General features: G+C 42.8%; 1 protein-coding gene across 3 annotated transcripts in view; it reads right to left on the minus strand.

Moving 5' to 3' along the window:
• PIR (pirin) overlaps window positions 1–24,723 on the minus strand; it is a 105,513-nt gene that overhangs the window by 13,666 nt on the left and 67,124 nt on the right. For 2 of the 3 annotated variants that reach the window (XM_025437096.3, XM_025437089.3), the window contains exons 6-7: window positions 16,843–16,927; window positions 4,481–4,525 (exon numbers count right to left, since the gene is read on the minus strand). In XM_025437096.3, coding sequence (XP_025292881.1) covers window positions 4,481–4,525; window positions 16,843–16,927 — 130 coding nt within the window. The remainder of the gene's footprint in view (window positions 1–4,480; window positions 4,526–16,842; window positions 16,928–24,723) is intronic. The other variant, XM_049107376.1, reaches the window with a different exon arrangement.

Here is a 24,723-nt window from a genome sequence, read left to right on the forward strand (position 1 = left end):
TCTTTTTTTACACTTACTTCATTAATTTACATATTGATTAATTAAATCGCATAATTGCAATTATTGGTGCAACTGCCATAACAGATCCGAGAACAACCACGACTGTCTTTAAGCCCCCTTCAGTGTGGCAGGAGGGAGTAGCAATGGGCACGCAGACCGGGGCTGGTGATCGTCCTGGGTGTTCAAAGCCCCTCACGCAAGGTATTCCCCTTGGAATGAGCGCACTGCTTAGTCCAGTCCATCCTGGGTAAGCGGAGGTCAACTCGGAGGGCTTCTAGTGTTTCCGCACCTTTACTGACATCCAGGAGCGGTGTCAAACTTAAAACCACCCAGAATCAGGAGCAAAGGGCTAAGCACGGACTAAGCATGAATAATTACTTACTTAAGTAAGTCTGAAACATTTCACTATCCGCATAAGCCATTTAGGTGTCATTTCACTAACCACAGACAAATATTTTTAGATTTCTAAATATATTTTCTCAGCCCAAACCGTATACCTGATACTGGTCCCTGTAGGAGACTGACATCCAAGCTGATACACTGTCCCAAGCTGCAGGGATATAGGATGTCAACTCCTCTACCCTTTGATCTCTGTGTTAATGCGTAATGTCATTTTCATCTCAGCTGCAGGGAAGGGGCTCAGTGCCAGTAGACTTGGGATCTATTGGCTTTCTGACCATGTGGTTTTTAGTTTCTTTTGATTTTTTTTTAAGAATTTGTCTATTTATTTATTTATTTATTTATTTATTTATTTATTTATGAGAGACACACACAGAGAGAGAGGCAGAGACACAGGCAGAGGGAGAAGCAGGCTCCATGCAGGGAGCCCGATGTGGGACTCGATCCCGGGTCTCCAGGATCAGGCCCTGGGCTGAAGGCAGGTGCTAAACCGCTGAGCCACTCGGGCTGCCCCTGATTTTTTTTTTTTAATCATATACTGCACAGATCTCAGCTGAGAGTGGGTCAAAGGACTTGAAGCCCCAGTAAAAGATTATTGTCAAAGATCTCACTCCGGTAATCTGTAATGTTGAAATTTCCACCTGTCCCCTTACTCAAAACTTAACAATGTCCGTCTTTTAAGAACTCCCTGTATCAATTAATATTTTTTGAGTCCTCCTAAATCTCCATTTTATGGAATCTCCCCAGATTACTTTCTCAACCCAAATGGCAGCCTATTCATTCCAGCTCAATGCACATTTATAACATCTATTCCAACAGAAAGGAGGTGCATGACATTTTGGGAAAAACAATTACTTGCTTATCGGTTCCTGCCATCTGTGGTTTGCTGGTGCCATCCTGGTTTTAAAAGCAAGATAAAATTGAGGCAGTAAAGTCAGAAAGCGTTTTCTGGATTCTTATATAGATTGTATATGTCAGGACATATTTAATAGCTATCTGTGCTTTGTCTTTTTTCCTCTGGTGACTTGTTTTTGCCCTTTTGTTTTTCTCATTAACATCTCCACTGGGGAGGGGGGCAGGAGGAAGGGAAGGAGATAAAATTCAAATGAGATCATTTGGCCAGTCACTCATTGGCTAAAGCGGAGTCCCAAGAGGCCAGTTACACGAGCTGGAATCTCTCAAAGGTCCAGTTCACCCCGGGCAGATGCAAGTTCTTCGCTCCAAGGCTACAGACTGTGACCCCATTTCCTGCCAGATGTTTTGCACTTGCGGCCCACGGTCATGAGAGGTGACCAGGCCAGTGAATAGAAATGACTCAGGAAACCCCCGCCTTGTCAAGAAAAACCAGGGGATGTATAGGTCATTCCTACCCCTCCAATAACAAGCTTTTCACTTGCTAAAATCTTGGACTAAAGGTCTGTTAAGAAACAGGGCTGTAACTACTGATTAAAATGGGTTTTGAGGGGCGCCTGGGTGGCTTAGTCAGTTGAGCATCTGCCTTTGGCTCAGGTCATGATCCTGGGGTCCTGGGTTCGAGCCCCACGGCGGGCTCCCTGCTCAGCGAGGAGTCTGCTTGTTCCTCTACCCCTGCTCTCTCTCTCTCTCTCTCTCTGTCAAATAAATACATTAAACCTTTAAAAAAATGTAAAGGTTTTGAATGCCAGAGCAGGGGGGCCTCAGAGGGATGGGCAAAATGAGTGAAGGGGTGGGGGAGGTCCAGGCTTCCAGTTAGAGACTGAATAAGTCACAGGGATGAAAGACGTGGCACTGTAACAGTGCTGTCTGGCGACAGATGCGAGCTCCAGGTGTGGGGTGCACAGTGTCACCTGGAGACTCATCGAATCCCTATGATGTCCACCGGACCCTAATGTAACCTTGTGCGTCAACTCGACTTCAATTAAGAAAACAGGTTCTTGAAGATTATTTGTCCTTTTGTCTCCCCTTCATCCTCCACAAGGCCACTCAAACCCAAATCAAGTATGAGCTTTTGCAGTGTCCAGAAGCCAAGAAAGGTTTGTTCGTTTTTAAATGGTTGAAAAATATCAAAAGAATAGCATTTCATGGCACATGAAAAATATATGCAACTCACGTTTCAGTGGCCATAAAGTCTTTCTGTTTTGGGGTTTTTTTTATTATTATTCATGAGAGATGCAGAGAGAGAGGCAGAGGGAGAAGCAGGCTCCCCACAAGGAGCCTGACGTGGGACTCGAGCCCAGGACCCCGGGGATCATGACCTGAGCCAAAGGCAGATGCTCAACCGCTGAGCCACCCAGGCGTCCCCATAAAGTTTTATTAGAACAGCCACCCCAGCTGTTTATGTATCACTGTGGCTGCTTTTGTGCACAAGGGCAGGAAGGAATTGTTGCAACTAAAACTGTATGGTCCACAGAGATGAAAATAGTTATCATCTGGCCCTTTATAACAAGTTTGCTGCCCCTGCCTTTTCTCATTCCACACAAACATTTCTGGTATCCTTCCCACCTTAGAATTCCAAGTGCTTTCTCTACTACTTTCCATCTGTGCAGATTATTTTGTTTCTCTTGAAATCATAAGGCAATGGTGCCACCACCATAAAAATAGTTTTCACTCTCCATTTGTATAAAGTACTTGGTGATACTCAAGATTTTCAAGAGATCAGAAAGCAAATGATGCTTCATCTCTTTCAGACGATTCATGGAGTTTAATTGTGATACCTGTGATACTACTACTAATTTTTTTCCAGCTTTTTTCAAATGCTAAAATAAATGAATTTTGCTTCTGACCTGTAACTGAAATGCTATTCAGTGAAAGAGGAACTGAGGCCACTTTTACTGCATAAAATCAAAATACATGGGTTTGTATTAGCATTATTTTCCTAAAGAGTAAATTGAGGCAGTTGAACTCTTTTTGGAGATTATAAAGAATGGTTTAAGTGGCTCTGGGTGTCACCTTCGAGTCCCAAGCAGATGTTACCAATAAGCCAGCTGTCGGGCCGTGTTACCCAGGAGGTGGCCGTGTTCAGGCCCCAGGAAGATAGTTCTTGCCACAGAGCTAAGGCCGCAGGGGTGTGGGCAGGGTGCCTACAGCATCTGTGACAGCAGTTTTCTGTCAGGAGACACTTGCCCGACACGAGTGCCACTTCCAGGAGGACGGGGAGGGTGGGAGGAGATGCAGCAGGAACCAGCCTGACCTGCAGGCTCCACTCTGCCACCACTGGCGGCTCCTCTGCGGCGGGGCTGGCTAAAAGGCTTAGACTGGAAAAGACAAGTCAGACAGTGTGGCTGCTGTGTTGTCACTGCACAGAGATTATGGAGTATGGCACGGGAAACGGTTTGAGGAGTCCTTGGTTTGGGGCCCCAGCCGACCAAGGCATAATCCTGGCAAGTTCAATAACTTTCTTTAGACTTGACTTTCCTTATCTATAAAATGACCATTGGGGCACCTGGGTGGCTCGGTGTTGAGCGTCTGCCTTCGGCTCAGGGCATGATCCCAGGGTCCTGGGATCAAGTCCCGCATCAGGCTCCCTGTGGGGAGCCTGCTTCTCCCTCTGCCTCTCTCTGTGTGTCTCTCATGAATAAATAAAATCTTTAGAAAAATGACTGTTGGTTGTGTCTCGAATATCCCTCCTAGACTAGACAACAAGAGACACATCAATGACCCTTAAAATAAGAGAAAACCAACTTTGAGATTTCTCAGCGGCACCTGGGACTGCAAACTCACCTCCTTCTACCTCCCAGAAGAGAGAGTCTTGCTCCCCTTAGCCCACTAGAGCTCCATCCCTTCATTGGCATGGAGGTCACCAACCTCTTAACAAGGTGTCAACCCAAGGGATCATGGCTGGACCTTACATCCGCACACAGGCCACAAGAAAATGGCAGCCATCGTGCCTGGTGTCCACATCCTCCTCCCTCACCGAACATGCTGGAAGCTGAGAGGTGCTCAGTCCTGGGCATACCAGGATGTACTAGGATGTAGAGAGGGCTGGTGCTGGCCGAAAGGTGGCTACTATTTGATTACATGAAAGGTTTCATCTTGCTTTCCCTCCCCTCACTAGTTTCAACTACAGCACAACTGAACTCAAAGCAACAGAGTCATCACTTACCAATATACACATTTCCAGATATGGTATAAATGAAGCTTGTCCATCCTGAAAAAGGACCAGCAACATTAAAAGGTTAGTGTCCATAATGCCCAAAGGAACAAAGCTATAATAATGATATGTTTAACAAAGATCTATGAGATATAAATATATCTAACAGGGGATCCCTGGGTGGCGCAGCGGTTTGGCGCCTGCCTTTGGCCCAGGGCGCGATCCTGGAGACCTGGGATCGAATCCCACATCGGGCTTCCGGTGCATGGAGCCTGCTTCTCCCTCTGCCTATGTCTCTGCCTCTCTCTCTTTCTCCCTCTGTGACTATCATAAATAATAAAAAAAAAAAATTAAAAAAAAAAAATAAATATATCTAACAGATATGACAGATAAATTGAAATGAAATCCTTTATTTTCTCTTAGATATATATTTTAAAAATTTAACTTATGTGAGCTGTTTATTTTTTTAAGATTTTATTTATTTATTCATTAGAGACACACACAGAGAGAGAGAGAGAGAGAGGGAGAGGCAGAGACACAGGCAAAGGGAGAAGCAGGCTCCCTGTAGGGAGCCCGATGTGGGACTCGGCCCCGGGGACTCCAGGATCACACCCTGGGTCGAAGGCAGGTGCTAAACCGCTGAGCCACCCGGGCGTCCCCTATGAGCTGTTTAATACACACACTCCCACTCCCACATGTGCACATGCATGGACACACATATACACGTACCCCTAAACTTAAGTGATTTGGCCCAGTATGTTTTAGAGCCACCCACGTAGGAGGTATACCAGTCACCTGGCTATACAGCTATATGCCAACAGCTGTCTTAACAAACTGTTCCCTCCCATTTTAACATCGTGCTGATAACTGCAACACCCCAATCTGGCTTATCTTCAGTTCATTGTGCCTCCAGGTAGTTTTAAGTGTGAAGAAAATGCTAGAAACACGCTTTTTCTTTACTTAGTTGTATTTTAGTCTCTAGTGAACTCACTCCTCTTCATCTATCCTAAAACAGAGCATCAGTACCAGGGATTTGGGGATGCATAATCTTTGGGGTACAAGTGGGGTTTGGATGGTCTGTGCTCTTCCTAGAGCTGTGTACACAGTTTTTCAAGTGTGTATACTTTTCTGTGAAGAGGGTACATAGCATTCACCAGACTCCTACTGTGACATGGGGGGCCAAGAGCTCAGAACCACAGACAACCTGCCACTTGCCCTCCCAATGCCAGGCAGCACTGGATTTCCATGGGTGTTTGTACCCACGGCCCAGAAGGGATGCTGCGGTGCCACTGGAAGACCTGAGTGCAGAAATGGCAAACTCAAAACAGAATCAGGACATCACCTGTGTGCCTTCAGTGGAAAAGGAGAGGATGCGGGATGGAATGCATAGTGGAGCTCAAGGTGGAAGGGCAGGGCCCAGACTGGAGTCCCTGTTGAGAGTTGACGTGGTGACACAGTGAACAAAACAAAGGCAGGCGTGGAAGGATCACGGAGGACCAAATACACTCTAGGGATGCAGGTGCGAAGACAGGTGGGGTGAAACACCCAAGAGAGAAGGTATGACTGATATCACTCGACATCAACCGAGTCTGGTTGAGAAAATCCAAAGGATGGCGAAGCAAACCAAGACCCTTGGGCAGATACCAGAAGAGGTTCACCCTCCCACCTTCCAAGCTTTCCTCTCTGGGATTTTTACCAGACTCAGTTTAAGGCCTCTGGAAGTAATTCCACTGGCTGACAGCTCACTCACACTTGTTCTCCCTTCTCTGTCTACCATCAGTGAACATCACGCACTCCCGTGCCTGCGCTGTGGGCGGAGACACCCGCATGAAGAAGGCCCAGCTGGGGTGGACCAGTTGTGCAATCTGGGGGAGGAGGGTCGGGATGCTGCAAGCACAGGCCAACAACCCACAGCCCAGTTCCAGTGTCTTATCCGGGGGGTCCGGCTCTATGAAAGCGCTGCTCTCTCTCCTTTTGGATGGACGCTCAGCCGCCCCAGTCCTATGTAGCCCGATGTGCAACGAAACTCTGCGACAAAACCCCTTACCTCGCTGCTCCTTGAAAACATTCACCATGGGACATTGTTCACATTGATTTTTCAAAGTGCTAATGTCTTCGCCGTGTTGTTCGGATTATTAAAAAATGCACACACATCAATTTAAAACATATTCTAAGACTTGGAAGGGTGTAATCTCTAAACTGAAAATCTTTCCGTGATCTCCCTTCTCGGCCTGACATAAATATTGCTAGCAATTTGATATTTATGCTTTCAGTTTCTTTTTTGTTTTCGGCGCTATGTATCATTTGCTTAAAAGCTAGAACAAACTCAATGTTCTATTCCGAATACCTTTCCATGTCAAAACAGAGAAGTAACTCATCCTCGGGAAAGATTGCAAAGCATTCCATTGTAAGGACACGTCATAATTTACGTAACCAATCCCTTCTTCGTGCTTGAAAGGTACTAAAAAATTAATGGCTTCTGAGTTTGGAAAAAACCTCAGAGCTCTCAATTGCTCAACTGGGTTTTTAACTGGGATTACTCGGATTGTTCTAATCGCATTTCTCCTCCACCCTCTTTGCTTCATTTCTACTCGCCCTCCAAAAAGAAAACTAGTCCACACACAATTTCCCTGGCTTGTTTTCTGTTTCAATCTTATACATGATCCAGAAGGGTCAAACATTTGCTCAAAGGAATGGCCAAGTCCTTCTGCAAACCTGGACGTATTTTCAGCACTTTGGAGACGAGATGCTGGTTTGCTGTATTCCTGCAGTTGTTCTCACTAAAATAAATTCCTTTCTTGTTTCACCACTACTTCTTTCTCTGCCTTTGGATTTTGTCAGGGGTGAGCGGCCAAACCTGGTGCTCTTACACCCTTGTGCCCCAGCTAAAAACCTCGTTTAATTTACAGTGAAACAAGAGCTGGATTGTGTGAAGGCTTCCTATATGTTTAAGAACCACCACTTTTTATTGCAATTATTCCTCGTCTGTGAAGAGCAGGATTACATCAGCAAAGAGCTCTCTGGTCTCCTCATCCTTTTCTCCTGCCTCCCCACTCTGCCCAATTTTAAGTCCTGCACCAGGAATTGATACCATCCCCACATTTTTACTGTTGTCAGAGGTCACAGGCCCTACAGTTTCCTTTCTTCCACAAACACGGTCTCCAAGCTACTGGCTCTGTGCAGCTGGGAAGCTCTTCCCCTCCCTTGGGCCACGACAGAGCAAGTAAGTTGGGCTGGAGGTCTCACTTCACCTCTGGCCCTGGAAGACAGTTTAATCAGCAACACATGGAAGCCGGACCTCCTTTAGTCAAACATAAAAAATGTAAAGCTATGAACTATGCAAATCCTTTTCTGTGGCTTCTGCTCTCATATCCAGGGAGGTTGCCAATTCTTGCCAATGTCCCTAGTGGGAGCTTTTCTTGGCGACATTCCTTGCTTTAACCCAGCTTATTCTCCTGCTGCCTTAGCCGGAGAGTTCATTATTTCAATGAACTTTCCAGCTATTCCCTATACATGTGATGTGGGAACAAAAGCACAAGAAAAAAAATGTCCTTACTGCCTACAGCCCACTGACAAGTCCCTGAAACAGGCAGAGTGACCTTCCTCTAGGGACTCAGCTGCCCATATGTTAAGACCTTGCTAAGGGGTAAGAGGCAATCTTAGCCCGACCACCACTGGGATCCTGGAAGTCTATTTTAACATAAACATTCCTTTGGAAACTTCCCTTTTCTCTACTCTCCAAGATATATGTTGGCAATCATGCCCCACGCATATGGCCCACTGATGCATATCTGAAGGGTCTCAGGACTGAGTTTTTACTAGACAGTATTAAATGACCTTTCCCTAATAATAGCCAGCCCACTCATGGTTCTGGAAACCTTGCTTCCAAAATTCCTGAGATACTCACACTGTCCCTGAGCCCCTCCCAACTTGAGAGTATATAATGAGCCGCTCCTCATGACCCCAGCATAGCTCTTTCTGCCCGCGGGTCCTGTCCCCGTGCTTTAGTAAAACCACCTTTTTGCACTGAAGGGACCTCAAGAATTCTTTCTTGGCCCTCGGCTCCGAACCCCACCACTTCAAACCACATCACTCACGACACTTCCCCTACCTTCCATGCCCCTAAGTTCATCTTGGGCAGGCAGCTCCCTCACCATGGATTTCACGCCTGCAGACCTGGGATGGGAGGCAGACCCACCTCAGGCTCAGGTCACGATCCTACAGTCCTAGGGTCCTGTTGGCTCCCTGCTCAATGGGGAGTCAGCTTCTCCCTCTCCCTCTGCCTGCCACTTCCCCTGCTTATGCTTGCTCTCGCTCTCTCTCTCTGTAAAATAAATAGATAGGGGGAGGGAGGGAGGGAGGAAGAGAGAGAGCGAGAAAGAATCCCCTGGAAGCTTTCTGGTCTTTATAGACTAAGCCTACAGTGAAGTTTTCCTACCACTGAGATATATTAATGTGACCATTTTTAACTAAAATAATACATGTTACGGGATGCCTGGGTGGCTCAGCGGTTGGGTGCCTGCCTTCAACTCAGGACGTGATCCCAGGATCTGGGATTGAGTCCCGCATCGGGCTCCCTGCAGGGAGCCTGTTTTTCCCTCTGCCTATGTCTCTGCCTCTGTCTCTGTCTCTGTCTCTCTGTCTCTCTCTCTCTCTCTCTCTCTCTCTCTCTCGGTCTGTGTCTCTCATGAATAAATAAATAAATCTTTTTAAAAAATACATGTTACTATTATTTCTTAGCTTTATTTGGACACACTCTTCTCATCTTCAAATATACAGTGCTCACAATTGGTTTTTAATTGCTCAGAAAAATTCAGAAAACATTTCAAATATGTAGTTATAATCATAAAATTATACTGAGGGCTGCAAAATAGAAATCACTTTAGGCCTATGAACTTAGATTAATGGCAAGACAAGTGGGAACCCAAATATATAGAACTTTAAGGATTAAATAAAGGTTCAGAAAGCAATAGAAACCTGAAAGAAGCAGAGAATGCCCTAAGATGATCAAAGGGCATATTTTGGCACCTGTTTTAAGAGGGAAAATATTTTTAAAAAACTTTTATTGGGGGGGGGCAGAGGGAAAGGGAGAAAGAATCTTAGGCTCCACACCCAGCATGGAGCTTGATCTCAGGACCCGGAGATCATAACCTGAGCCGAAACCGAGAGTCTGGTGCTTAACCTACTAAGTCCATCCAGGCACCCCCAAGAGAAAAAAGATTTTTAAGGAGGACCTGAAACTATGAAAAAAGAAAAAAAAACCTGTCAAAGTTGAAATGTGTTTAAATTCTTCGAATGATTTATTACTTTACATTAACTATGAATTTAATTTGTTCTCTTCTAAAAACGATATATTGGAAAAACAATACAATTTTCAAACTGGGGAGATGCATTTGAAAATTTTCAAAACTTGGTTTTTTCCTTAACCTATCTGCAGAGTCTTGGATTGATTTACCAATATGCCTGAGGTACTACTGATGGAGGTGCTGGTGAGCGAAGGCCCCCTCATTCATCTGGACCTTAGTAGTTAAGAGTCACAGCGCAAGTGCAACCGTGTAAGTTAGACTCTCATCCCAACACTCCCTCGCTCGTTGACCTTGAGTAAGTTGAGGTCAAGTAAGTAACTTCTTTGTCCCTCAGCTTCCTCATCTGAAAAATAGAATAATCAGTCCTTACCTCACTGTAGGGGTTAATATAAGGGAAGTACTTAGAGCAATTTCTGGCAAACGATAAGCACTTAATATTGTTAGCTATAATTATTGTTATTACTACAGGATGATTCAGTGAAGTCCGAGCCCCCCAAAATGTTCATGATATTCCCTATGATGGATTTGTGCTATTTTATTTTCTCTTTTCGAAAACCACATTTGTAAACAATGCAATTGCACCTCACTACATAGGAAACTCGACTGCAGGGGTAGATATATCAATATAGAAGGCAAAACAACAAAGCATCTATAATAGAACATTTTCATGATCTTGAGCTGAGAGGGTTTATTAATAAAGAAGCCACAGAAAGCACTCACTAGCCTTTAAGGTACAGATCGATACATTTAGGAATTTTTATTTATTAATGGATAGAAAAATATAATAGTACACAGAAGAGTGAAACAGAAGGCCAAGGGGAGGAGATATTTGCACCACAAACAACTGACAATGACAAGCACCCACAATATAGAAAGAGCTCCTACAAATCAGTATGAAAAAGATTGACAACCCAGCCAAAGGAAAATATGAAGCTTCTCCCTGGTTAATTTTATGTTCAGGCTCTGGTTCATGGTCATCACTGCTCTCAAGACTTACTAACATCCATCACTGTGGTGAGTATATCCTAAGGACGAGGGGCTCGGTGATTGACTTAATGTTCTACTGGTAAGTAGAGAGCTTGGCAAAAAATAGCCATGAATTAAATCATGTTTTCTGCGTAGTGAACAAAATCAGCCTTTGTTCTATGAAAACCCCTGAAAATCTAAGATTCCACATGAATCACTCATGTTTGGGGCATTCTCCCTTCAAAAGTAGCTAATGACTGTGAAGAGACATTTAGGCAGGGACTCTGAGGAGAATTCACCATGGCTTCCCTTCCATTTTTCAAAAAAAAAAAAAAACACTACATTTTTGAGTCACTGATCATATGGAAAACGTACTGCACTTTGACTCAAGATCATAAGCTTGGCAAGCTGACTCGAAGACACCCAGTGCCTCCTGGCATTCATGCCCTGTGCAACCTTCTCTTCTCTGAGCGCAGGCTGCACCTATTGGCCTGGCTCTAACCAGCAGAATCAGCGAAACTAATGGGCTGTCACTTCTGATACTGGGTTACATAAAGACTCTGGCTTCCATTTGCTCACTCTTTCTTTTCCTCTCTCACTTGTAAGCTTTTGATAAAGCCAGAGGCCGTGTTGTGAGCTGTCCTATGGAGAGGCCCATGTGACAAGGAAGTAAAGGTGGACTGCAGCCAACACGTCTCAGAAACTGAGTGCTGTCACCAACCACACGGGTGTGGGCTTGGAAGCGTATCCTTCGCAGTCAAGCTCTGGGATTGCTGGGACTCCGCTGACACCTGAATCACAGCCTTGTAAGAGTCCCTGAGTCAGAGACCACAGTTAAACCATGAGATAACAAATGTTATCTTATAAGCCACTACACTTGGGAGTAATTTGTTATACAGGAACATAGATAAGTAATACAATAAGATTTATTTAAACATAACCCAATGGGATTTACTGAGTAGTTACTGTATACACAGCATTAAAATCTAATTTTTAAAAAAGATTTATTTGAGAGTGAGAGCAGGGGGGAGGGGAGGGGAAGAGGGAGAGGGGAGAGAGAATCCCAAGCAGACTCCACGCTGAGCACGGAGCCCTGAGATCACGACCTGAGCTGAATCCAAGAGCCAGACGCTTAACTGACTATACCACCCAGGAGCCCCTAAGATCTACTTTTTAGAAAAGTGTTTTGAAGCATTCATTCCTATTTCCTCCCCAGTTTTACTGGGATGTAATTGACAGGGCTCCTTCCTGGTTTTTTTTCCTCCCACAGAAGCAAAAATACATTGACAATATTTAAGAGAATGAATTCTCTTAAAGTTTCCTATTGCTGCTGTAACAAATCACCACAAACTTGGTGGCTTAAAGCAACACAAACCGTTATCTCATAGTTGTGGAGGTCTAAAGTCCAAAAATGGGTCTTGAGGGTCTACAATTAAGGTATCAGCAGGGCAGTCTTCCTTCTAGAGGCTCTAGGGGAGAATGCATTTCCTTGCCTTTTCTAACGTCTAGAGATTGCCTCCATTCCTTGGCATGAGGCCCCCTCCCATTTTCAAAACTAGCAACTACATCACCTGGACCTGCGCTTCTATTGGTCTTTCACTCTGCTCTCGCCGCCTCCTCCATTTACACAGATCCTTTGATTATACTGGGGCCACCTGGACTATCCAGGCCACTCTCCCCATCTCAAGATCCTTAACCTAATCACATCTGCAACATCCCCTTTACCATGGAAAGTAACATATTCCCGGGTCCCAAGGATTAAGGCTGTGGACATCTTTGTGGCACCACTATTCTGCTTACCACAGAAGGGTAGGCTATAGGTCCTCTAAAGACATCTTTTGGATTGATGTACATACAGCAAAGAAAATTAAATGTTGGGGAAGCAAAAGAACACAAAATTAAGTGTTTCCATACCATAACCACCCTCCACTTTTAACATTCCAGATCATGATTTATTTATTTTTTAAAGATTTTATTTATTCATGAGAAACAGAGAGAGAGACAGAGACACAGGCAGAGGGAGAAGCAGGCTCCATGCAGGGAGCCTGACATGGGACTCGATCCCGGGTCTTCAGGATCACGCCCTGGGCTGAAGGTGGCGCTAAACTGATGAGCCACCCAGGCTGTCCCCAGATCATGCTTTAAATACCTAGTGGCAGAGTCACTGTGAAGGAAGACTGGGAGCGAGAGAGTGGCTGTTCAGAGCCAAACTTCAATGGAGTCCGAAGATAAAGGGGACATGAGGACCAGAAGGCCCAGGTTTCTGGGGACAGATCGATCCTACCCTAGAAATACAGATTTAGGTCTTCTCAGTGAATGATAACAGTATTATCTGCATGTCAGTTTTCAGCAAGGAAGATCAAACTGCTTGTAAGAGATGGTCAAAGTCTCGGCAACAACAACAACAACAACAAAAAAAAAAACAAAAAAAAAAAACAAAAACAAAAAAACAACCCAAACCAAAAACAACTACTTATTCCCATTTTAGCCAAGAGCTAACATGAAATACGTGTGGCCGATGTTAAAGGAATCTGGTACTGTCAGAGACTTGACAAATTGGATTCTTTGTAAGTGATGCACTGTCCAGGCTTGGTTCCTGATATCAGCTCCCTTCCAAATCATCACTGCATGAAACATCTGTTTTCTGCAGGATTAGCCCAACTCCACAGAAATATGTCTTAACCAAAGGAAAGACAGAGATGGTAAAAACAATTCTCATACAATTTATGGGAAAGAATTCATATAAAACCTAGTCTGATTCATGAGAAATGTTTCTGATCACCTTAACTCGATTTCCTTGGGAAATACATATTTCCCTGGTAGCAGGGATGTGATAGTAGCGCTGTATGCCTCTATTTCTATCCCACTGCTTTGGTAATGATACAACGATGTCAACATTAGATCATCAAAATCACAAAGCTTATGCCAAAAGCCAAACATAACCCAGACATCCATGTCAAATCCCCTTACCATGAGTAACAAAACACTCAAGATATTATAAACAAAACATGTCCAGGACCCAGCCAATGACAAACACATTTTAAGAAATATTGATGCAGCAAAGCACCCAAATAAAATGAATTTAAACAGTCTTCGGGTTTTATAATGGAATTTGACCTGGAAAGGTGGTTAAAAAAAAAAAAAAGGATAAAAGGTGACCTTGACTTGAATGACTTGATAATAAAATTTATGCAGCATAATTTCACCAGCCAATATGGCTGATTATAGGCAGCCAGAACTATCAAGCTTGTAAACAATAAGTGCTTTATGATACCTGAACTACATTGTTTGTCTGGTACTGGACAGACACACCTCGAACTTTGGATTTGTCACTGAATGTAATGAAAACAGAGACAAGCATGTGTGTGTGTGTGAGAGAGAGAGAGAGAGAGAGAGGGAGGGAGAGAGGGAGAGAGAGAGTGGGAGAAAGAGAGACAGACAGGCAGACAGAGACACTGAGAAAAAGAGGATACACTATAATTAGAAGTGGTGTCCTGGAAAAGACAGGTTCTTCGGTTTCATAGCTGGGTTTATAACAGACCTGCTCCAAGTGGGTTTATACTGATTCAGTGATAAACATGCATTTCTAAGCTACTGGCTTTTGCATCCCTCCAGAAATGTTTTTGAAAACAAATCTCAGATATACAATTTATAATGACAAAAAAAAAAACAGAAGGAGAGCCTTTTAAAGTGACATATATACATTCTCTCATGAGGCAATATAGAGTAGTGACTAAGGGTAGGACAAAACTTAACATGAACCATCCACTTAGTGGGGTCATGGAGAAACTGGTGCTCTCAGATGCTCCTGATGGAAAGGACGATTGTGTTTCTGAATTGCAGCCTGGCGATGTGTTTTAAAATTAAACATGCATATACCTTGTGACCATCCCTGGAAACCTACCGCATCAAAATAAGTGCCTGTATGGAAGGACATGTGCATACGGATGTTTATCACAGACCAGTGTGCAGTGGCCAGGCACCAGGTACAGAGGGAGTGCCTGTATGGGTCAACCCATAGCACAGTAGACCGCCGTTACCACCATTATCACCACAGCCAAGAGAAAGAGACTCATAAGAACAAACTAGTGGTTGCTAAAGAGGAGGAGGATGGGGAGATAGGTGAAGGGGACTAAGATATACAATCTTCCAGTTATAAAATAAACAAGTCATAGGGATGAAAAGCACAGCATCGGGAATAGAGTCAACAATAACACTGGAAAAACTCTGTGGTGACAGGCGGTGAGGACGCTTACTGTGGTGAGCGTACCGTAACGTACATAACTGTAGGAACACTATGTTGTACGCCTGAAACTAAGATAATATTATATGTCAACTCTATTTCAATTACAAATTTTAAAAATTAAGTCAAAGAATAAAGAGCCATACGAGCAGATTGGGAAAGAGTTCCATGAGGAATTGTTGGTCAAAAAAGATGCATGAATGTATTTATCGTATGATTCCATTTTGGTAAAATGGTGAAAAAATAGCCCTGTGTATGTATACATTTGCATGCACATATATGTCAGTGTAGAATAGTGGGTGTAGGGGAAAACACAGCAAGACCTAATGTGAGTATATATCTAGGATAGATCCTAGAGCTGGGATATATAGGGAAGATACCGGAAGGAACTGGAGGGAAGAAAACTCAAAAATATAAGTAAAAAGCACTGCACTTAAGGTTAAAGCATATGCACTTTCTTGGGCGTCTGGCTGGCTCAGTCAGAAAAGCATGGGACTCTTGATCTTGGGGTTGTGAGTTCGAGACCCACGTTGGGTATAGAGGTTACTTAAAAATAAAATCTGGGCAGCCCGGGAGGCTCAGGGCAGCCCAGGTGGCTCAGCGGTTTAGCGCCGCCTTCGGCCCAGGGCCTGATCCTGGAGACCCGGGATCAAATCCCACGTCGGGCTCCCTGCATGGAGCCTGCTTCTCCCTCTGCCTGTGTCTCTGCCTCTCTCTCCTTCTGTGTCTCTCATGAATAAATAAAATCTTTTAAAAAATAAAAATAAAATCTATATTTTAAAAAAGCATGTATGCTTTCACACTTGCTGTTATAAAAGTTGTGTATAAGAGTAGGCATATGTTTAAGTGGATAAATCTAAAAAGTTTTTCTGTACCTAAAAATAACCAGTACCACAAAACCAAAGAAGAAAATAATGGATCCAAGGTGAATGCCTAATGACCTCAGATGCAACCAGTTTTAAAAATAAAATTGGGTTGGGACGCCCAGGTGGCTCAGCAGTTAAGCACCTGCCTTTGGCCCAGGGTGTGATCCTGGAATCCCAGGATCGAGTCCCACGTCAGGCTCCCTGCATGGAGCCTGCTTCTCCCTCTGCCTGTGTGTGTGTGTCTCTCTCTCTCACACACACACAAATAAATAAAATCTTAAAAATAAAATAAAATAGGCCTTGGGGCACCTGCGTGGCTCAGTCAGTCGAGCATCCAACTCTTGGTTTTAACTCGGGTTTGTGAGATCAAGCCCTGAAAGGGGCTCTACCCTTGGCGGGGAGTCTGCTTGGGATTTTCCCTCTCCCTCTCGCCCTCCTCCTGCTTGTGCTCTCTCTCCAAATAAATAAAACCTTTAAATAAACAAAAGAAATTGGCATTAAACACCTGGGAGTATTGTAATTATTCTTTGAATTTAAAAGTCAACTCTAGGGTAAGTCAGTCATCCGTAACAACACCTTTATCGAGAGATATCTACAGCTCAATGAGCACCTGTTCACAAGCGATGAGGTTGAAATCTGCCTCCAGGAACACTTTGAATCCCCACTGGCTAGGAAATCAGGAGACGGGGATAAAAGTCCTGCCTTGCCCAGCAAGTCTTGATGACGCCTTGACCAAGTAACTAATCTGTAGAGTCTCAGTGTTTACACCTGTAAAAGGGGGCGGGGGGTGCAGACAGTCTGGCCCTAACATTCTATGAATTCCACATGATCTTTGCTTGAAAAGCTCCAGCAATATTTGCCAAATGTACTTACACCCAAACAAAGTCTATCATAGCATTTCGTGCTGGGGTTCAGAAATGAGCACATTTCAGAGAAAGTGGTCCCTTGTTTTCGTTTTTGATTCTGATGATGAAACCCCAGAAGCCATCATACCTTTAGGAATAGGCTGGGAATGCTTGGCTCCTTGGTCCAATTTGAAGTCCAAATATAAGGTTGGTGTGCGCGTGTAAATCTTAGACTGAAAAGGAAAAGGAAACCATTAGCCTCTTTTCCAAAAATAAAGTTCTTCTTCACTTCAGCTGGGCCCTTCTCTGATGAGCGTCGGGCCCGGATGATTATATTACCGGTTCCTCCTTCACAAGTGCTGTTAAAGCAAGGGACTGGGCTACCATACATCCCCCTCTTAAGACCTTGGTCTAAAAGTTAACCCTCCTAGCTTTACAACATGGTTGACAAACTAATTTCAGGATGACAGCTGTCTCCCTATAACCACATCTCAAATACAGTCTGAGGTGAATAGTTTGTCGGCCAAGAGTTGCTCCAGCTTGCTCACTTCTAGGCTTCTACTTGATATAGTAGGTTATCTCATATCCCCATGTATGCTTCTTCCCCAGGTCTCAATAAGGCCATGTCCATTTAAAAAAAAATTAGGTGGCCAGTAAATATTTTTATTTGTTCTAACTTGGCCCTTTTGGGAATAAAAAAAAAAAAGGTTGTTTACCACCACTAGCTTGAAGAAAAAGCCACAACTCCGAATGTGAGAAAAGCAAACTTCTGTGGGACTCTGCACTGTAAACAGTGGCTCTGATTCCATCAACAGCTAAGCAGAGTTTGTAATACACTATGATACCATTTTGAATCACTGGCACAGTCCAAGATCCAAGGGATTATCACTGTTGCTATGAACTTTATGTCTCATTTATCACAAAGCCCCAGCGGTTCTGTTTGACTTTTTAAAAACTGCAAATACACACAAAAATGAAAAAGCACACAACACCAAATTTGGCAAGGATGTGGAATAACTTTCATACACTACTGGTGGGACTAGCCCTTGGTATAAACACTGCAAAAAACTGCTTGGCAGTATGCAGGACAGATGAATATATGCATTACCTATGACCCCAGCGTTCCATACATACGTGGATCCCCAAAAGAAGTGTTCACCTAAAGACAAGAACTTGAATCTTGATATCACTTGATAGTGATACTGTCAGTAACAGCAGAAAAAATGGAACTATTCCAGCTATCTTTAATGATAGAAGGGATAAGTGAGTTGTAATCTACTTACACAATGAAATACTATGCGGCAAGGAGAATGAATGAACCCAACTATATACAACACCTCAGAGGAATCTCACAATCATACTACTAAGCAAATGAAGGCAGACACAGAATATCATAGACCGTATTATTCCATTTCTCTGAAGTTCAAAATAAGGTAAAACTAATCTATGATGTCAGAAGTCAGAAAAGTGGTTACCTTGGGAAGCTTAGGAGCTGGAATGGGTTAAAAAGGAGATATCTGAGGCCAAACAATGTCTGTCTCTAGACCTGGATTCTGGTTTTATGGGTGTGTTCACTGGATGAAAATTTTCTGATCTGTACACTTGATTTATGTACTTGTCTGTGTCTATATTTTAGCAAAAAGCTTACATTCATTAAAAACATTCATGTGTCAATAGACCAAAAGAGAGGCTCCAGAGCCCACAGTTATTTACTATCCTTGATAAAGGCATCATTTTGCAGAGAATAATTTTATAAATACTACAAGGATATGGACATTTCACCCAGGGCCAACCCACAGTGCCTGTCACATAGTAGGTAGTCAATAAATATTTATTGACTGATTTTCATAATGGAAAAATCCCATGCACAGTAATACATTTATTTACAGTATACATAGGGTATTACTCATCGGTATCTTTACTTACCCTTAGCAAAATGCCTCTCTTCAGGATAGGTGTTTTGGTATGGTTAGAGTGTGTGTCTGTACATTAAATTTTGGAATAAGGAACTGTAAATAATGTAAATAATATGAATATCTCATTTTTGAAGCTTTGGGTTTTAAAAGGTCTGGTAGGTGGTTTTATGTGGCTTAGAAGGCCACGCTGCATCAATGTAGCTTCAAAGACTGCAAAAGCAAATTCCCCTGTGCATACATAAATGAAACCAGAAAGACTTACAGCATTGAACGCAACCCAAGGCCAAACATTCACAATCAATCTGAAGATGTTGAACCATACATAAAACAAGGGCAGCACCCATGGGACACGGGATCTAATTCTCTACGATCCTTAGGTGTGTATGGCACCATCTGGAAAGGATTTGGTTTTGCCTGATGAAGTCTCCTAAAATTACCTCTAAAAAGATCAAGGGTAGGGGCGCCTGGCTGGCTCAGTCGGGGGAACATGTGACTCTTGATCTCGGGGTCGTGAGTTCGAGCCCCACGTTGAAGGTAGCAGTTACTTAAAAATAAATAAATAAGATAAAAAGATCAAGGGTAAACTTCACATAGTGATGATTCGTCTGCCTGGACAGTATTTGGTTCTCTTCTAGAAAAAGAATCCCTGTTGTCTTTCCTAACTTCTGTCTCAGTAGCAGATGCAGTATCCCTGCCTACTGCAAAGAGCTTTAATCACAGAGGCCCCTGGATTAATTTTTACTAGAATTCTCCAACAACGTAGTCATTAAAAATACTCTTGAACTGGAAATGGGAAGGCACCGATGCTAGCATTGCTTTTCCCGTTGACTAACAAAGCACGTATCTTCTACTGGGCTTAATTCACTCATCTGAAAAATCTCATGATAGGACCCACTGATTTTTAAATTCATGCATGGTTCTAAAATTCTGAGTCAGAAAATTAATGTTTTCCTCCACATCCTAATTTTGAAAGTTCCCTTCTGATTCTCAGACTAGAGCTGTTAAGAAGGGAGCATGTGTCTGGAGCAAAGAAGAGCGCCTAGAGCTGTGGGGAGCTACAGGTTAGCTTGCTCTAGCCTTGCCCTCCTGGCAAGCTCTTTCTCTGTTCTTAAAGATTTTATTTACTTACGAGAGAGAGAGAGAGAGAGAGAGAGAGAGTCAGAGACATAGGCAGGCTCCACGCAGGGAGCCCAACGTGGGACTCGATCCAGGGTCTCCAGGATCACGCCCTGGGCCGAAGGCAGCGCTAAACCGCTGAGCCACCCAGGCTGCCCTCTTTCTCTTTTCTTCCTGCCTCGAGCTTCTCAACCTCATCCAAAAATTAGTAACCTATCTCACAAGACCGCCACTACGCAGACCCACATGTGCGCACATAAACACACACAAAATTCTGCATTTACAAAAATCTAACCAGAAACCAGTGAGACACATTAGAAAGCCACAAATATATCCTATCATCTTACAGTGTGAAAAGGGCTAAAGGGAAATTTTTAATTCCTTCTGAAAGTGTTTTTCACACCAATAGCCTAAAAGAGAATCCCAATTCTAATACCCTTTCTTGTACTGAAAATGGGAGCGCTGAAAGTTTTAATATAACACATGTCTTGAATAATCAACTACCCCAAACCTACATGTATATTGTTCCATTTCATTCAAGCCGTGATGAGATAAAATCAATTTGGAAGCTGTTCCTATGAGCGAGTGTGTGTGTGTGTGTGTGTGTGTGTGTGTGTGTGTGTGTGTGTGTAGGTGAATATATATGTGTCACATACACAGTTTTTTAAAAGATTTTAATTTTGATCTTCCACAGTAACTCTGTTGAAATGGAAAATGTAAATTATGTTCATTTAACTCAAAGATAATGCCAGCCTTGAATGCACTGTGAGCAAACCTAGATTTAATTTTTCTATTACACACACTGCTGATTTGCACCCATAAAGAAAGATCACCATTAGGACATTCTTTTCTGTGCTCCGCTTTGTTTATTTTTGTGCATAGTATCAAACTATTAATGTGGTCCTCGAAACAGAATGAGAATTCAATGACACAAACCATTCCTTTTTGGTTAAAACTCAGCTATCAATGTATATGTGTTTCCACAGGATTAAAATAAATCAGCCCATGGCAACCTAAAATAAAATATTATTCTACTAATCCATTTCAGCACGAACTGAACGAACGCACTTAAAGTCCATCAGTGAAATTGTTTTCTTTTTTCCTTTTCCCTGTTTTGGTCCTGATCAATACTGCCTGCACAGGTACTAAAATCCGAGGCCATTCCTCTTTCGTCTTTCTTCTCATTTCCTACTTCTGTTCAAAGTATTTGCGAAACTTATCTTTAAAGGTTTTAGTCTGCATTTGAAAAATCCAATCGCTTAAAATCTTAGGCTTCAAATAGGCAGGCAAAGCTTCCAGGAGGTAACGTGAAACTCTTCAGGAGAGGTTATGGGTAATTTCTGGCTAACCTACAACAACAGGGGTTCTACAGAATCCAGACGAGCCTTGTCCCTCTTTCTCTATAAATGTCAGAATTAAGCCTCTAATGAACCTAACACACCACTCCAGTAATGCCTGCGATACAAGCAAGACCAAACAAGGGCTACAAAACCACTTCCTTCCGAACCCCAGCTACCTTCATCTTAGAGCCTTCAAAGGCTTCCTGCTTACCCTGCTCTTGGTGTGCTACCCTTGTCAGGCTGGCTTCCTGACTCTGCTTTTATTCGTAAATGTGATCCTAATTAAGGAGATGAAATCACTTCCACATGGAAGCCATGTGGCCTAAAAAGCCTTCCCGCGAAAAAGAAGAGAGCACATTGTGCTGGTTGCTGTGCGTGAGCATGGCGCACGCAGGAGGTCTCTAATTTCGCCTCTGCTCCCTTCACACAGAACTGCCATCCACTAATCGCTGAATGCTGCTAATTTTGCCACCATGCTGGCTTTCCCTGAAAGCAAGTGGCAGCAATTTGTCACATGTCAGGGCTGTAATAAATGCATTCCCATTTCTCTGTGGGAAGGATTTCCAAAATCTTTTACGACTTGTTTTTTCAGGAAATGCACTCAAGTGCTCAATCTTACTATATGTTGCTTAAGCAAATTCCTCTAAGTAACCGTGAGTGCAAACTCTCAATACTCTAGAAGAGAAATAAACAATTTCCACCTGTTCTGGAACCCTCACCCTCATGTTGGATCATCCCCCTACTGTTGGATATTATGTCTTAGGGTTTGTTTGGGTCTTCTTTTTTTTTTTTTCATCATTGCTAACTTCTGATAAATATCTTTGTACGTAAATCTTTTTTAAATTTAAATTTTAGTTATTGAACATACAGTGCCATATTGGTTTCTGGAGTGGAATTCAGTGATTCATCACTTACATACAACACCCAGTGCGCATCACAAGTGCCCTCCTTGATCCCCATCACCCACACACCTCTTTCCATCCCATTCGTTCTCTGTTGTTAAGTATCTCTTATGGTTTATTTCCCTCTCTTTTCTTTTCCACCTTCCCATATGCTCATCAGTTTTCTTTCTTAATTTCCACATATGAGTGAGATCATATGGTATTTGTCTTTCTCTGACTTATTTGGCTTAGCATAATACATTCTAGATTCATCCACGTCACTGCAAATGGCAAGATTTCGTTCTTTTTGATGACTGAGTGATATTCCAGTGTGTGTGTGTGTGTGTGTGTGTGTGTGTGAGTGCACGTGCACTACATCTTCCCTATCAGTTGATGGGACATTTGGGCTCTCTCCATAGCTTGGCTATTGTTGATAACACTGCTATGAACATTGGGGTGCATGTACCCCTTTGTATTTTTTTATCCTTTGGGTGAATACCCAGCAGTGCAACCATCAGATCATAGGGTAGTTCTATTTTTAACTTTTTGAGGAACCTCCACACTGTTCTCCAGAGTGGCTGCACCAGTTTGCATTCCCACAAACAGTGCAAGAGGGTTCCCCCTTTTCCACATCCTCACCAACACCTGTTGTTTCTTGTGTTGTTAAATTCAGCCATTCTGACCAGCGTGAGCTGGTAGGTATCTCATTGTGGTTTTGATTTGTATTTTCCTGATGATGAGTGATGCTGAGCATCTTTTTATGTGTCTGTTAGCCATCCGGATGTCTTCTTTGGACAAATGTCTGATCATGTCTTCTGCCCATTTTTAATTGGATTACTTGTTTTTCGGGTGTTGAGTTGTGTAAGTTCTTTATATTTTGGATACTAACCCTTTACTGAATATGTCATTTGCAAATATCTTCTATTCTACAGGCTGCTTTTTAGTTCTGTTGATTGTTTCCTTTGCTGGGCAGAAGCTTTTTATCTTGATCAGGTCCCAATGGTTCATTTTTGCTTTTGTTTCCCTTGCCTCTGGCGATGGGTCTAGTAAGAAGTTATGGCTAAGGTCAAAGAGGTTGGTGCCTGTGTCCTCCTCTAGGATTTTGATGGTTTCTTGTCTCACATTTAGGACTTTCATCCATTTTGAATTTATTTTGTGTAGGGTGTAAGAAAGTGGTTCAGTTTCATTCTTCTGCATGTGGCTGTCCAGTTTTTCCAACACCATTTGTTGAAGAGACTTTTTTCCATTGGATGTTCTTTCCTGCTTTCTCGGACATTGGTTGACCATATAGTTGTGAGTCCACTTCTGGGTTTTCTATTCTGTTCCACTGATCTTTGTGTCTGTGTTTGTGCCAGTACCATACTGTTTTGATGACTACAGCTTTGTAATATATCTTGAAATCCGGAATCATGATGCCTCCAGTTTTTTTCTTTTTCAGTATTGCTGTGGCTATTTGGTGTCTTTTGTGGTTTCCTACCAATTTTAGGATTGTTTGTTCTAGTTCTGTGAAAAGTGCTGGTGGTATTGATACATTAAATGTGTAGATTGCTTTGGGTACTACAGACATTTTAACAGGTTTATTCTTTCAATCCATGAGCATGGAATGCTTTTCCATTTCTTTGTGTCCTCTTCAACTTCTTTCATAAGTGTTCTATAGTTTTCAGAGTACAGATCTTTCACCTCTTTAGTTAGGTTTATTCCTAGGTATCTTATTATTTTTGGTACAATTGTAAACGGAATCGATTCCCTGATATCTTTTCCTGCTGCTTGTTATTGGTGTATAGACCTGCCACAGATTTCTGCACATTGATTTTATATCCTGTGACTTTGCTGAATTCATGTATTAGTTCTAGCAAATTTTTGGTGGAGTCTTTCAGGTTTTCTACATAGAGTATCATGTCATCCGGAAATAGTGAAGTCTGACTTCCTCCTTGCCAATTTGGATGCCTTTTATTTCTTTTGCTGTCTGACTGCTGAAGCTCAGACTTCCAGTACTATGTTAAATAGTAATGGTAGGAGTGGACATCCTTGTCTTGTTCCTGACCACAGGGTAAAAGCTCTCAGGTTTTCCCCACTGAGGGTGGTATTATCTGTGGTCTTTCGTATACATCCTTTATGATATTGAGGTAAGTTCCCTCTATCCCCTTGTTAAGGATTTTATCAAAAAAGGATGCTGTATTTTGTCAAATTCTCTTTCTGCATCTATTGAGAGGATCCTATTGTTCTCATCCTTTCTTTTATTAATGTGGTATATCACGTTGATTGATTTGTGAATATTGAACCATGCCTGCAGGCCAGGAATAAACCTCTCACTTGATCATGGTGAATACTTCTTTTAATGTACTGTTGAATTCTATTTGCTAGTATTTTTTAAAGATTTTATTTATGATTCATGAGAGACACAGAGAGAGGCAGAGACATAGGCAGAGAGAGAAGCAGGCTCCCCAGGGGGAGCCCAATGCGGGACTCGATCCCCGGACGCTGGGATCATGACCTAAGCCAAAGGCAGACGCTCAACCCCTGAGCCACCCAGGTGCCCTGATTTGCTACTATTTTACTGAAAGTTTTTGCGTCCATGTTCATCAGGGATATTGGTCAGTAATTCTCCTTTTCATTGGGGTCTTTGGTTTGGGAATCAAGGTAATGCTGGCTTTATAAAATGAGTATGGAAGTTTTCCTTCCATTCCATTTTTTGGGGAACATTTTGAGAAGAATAGGTATTAACTCTTCTTTTAATGTCTGATAGAGTTCCCTTGAGAATCCATCTGGCCCAGAA

This window comes from Canis lupus, chromosome X (assembly GCF_003254725.2).
Source record: "Canis lupus dingo isolate Sandy chromosome X, ASM325472v2, whole genome shotgun sequence".
In the NCBI taxonomy this organism is placed as follows: domain Eukaryota; kingdom Metazoa; phylum Chordata; class Mammalia; order Carnivora; family Canidae; genus Canis; species Canis lupus.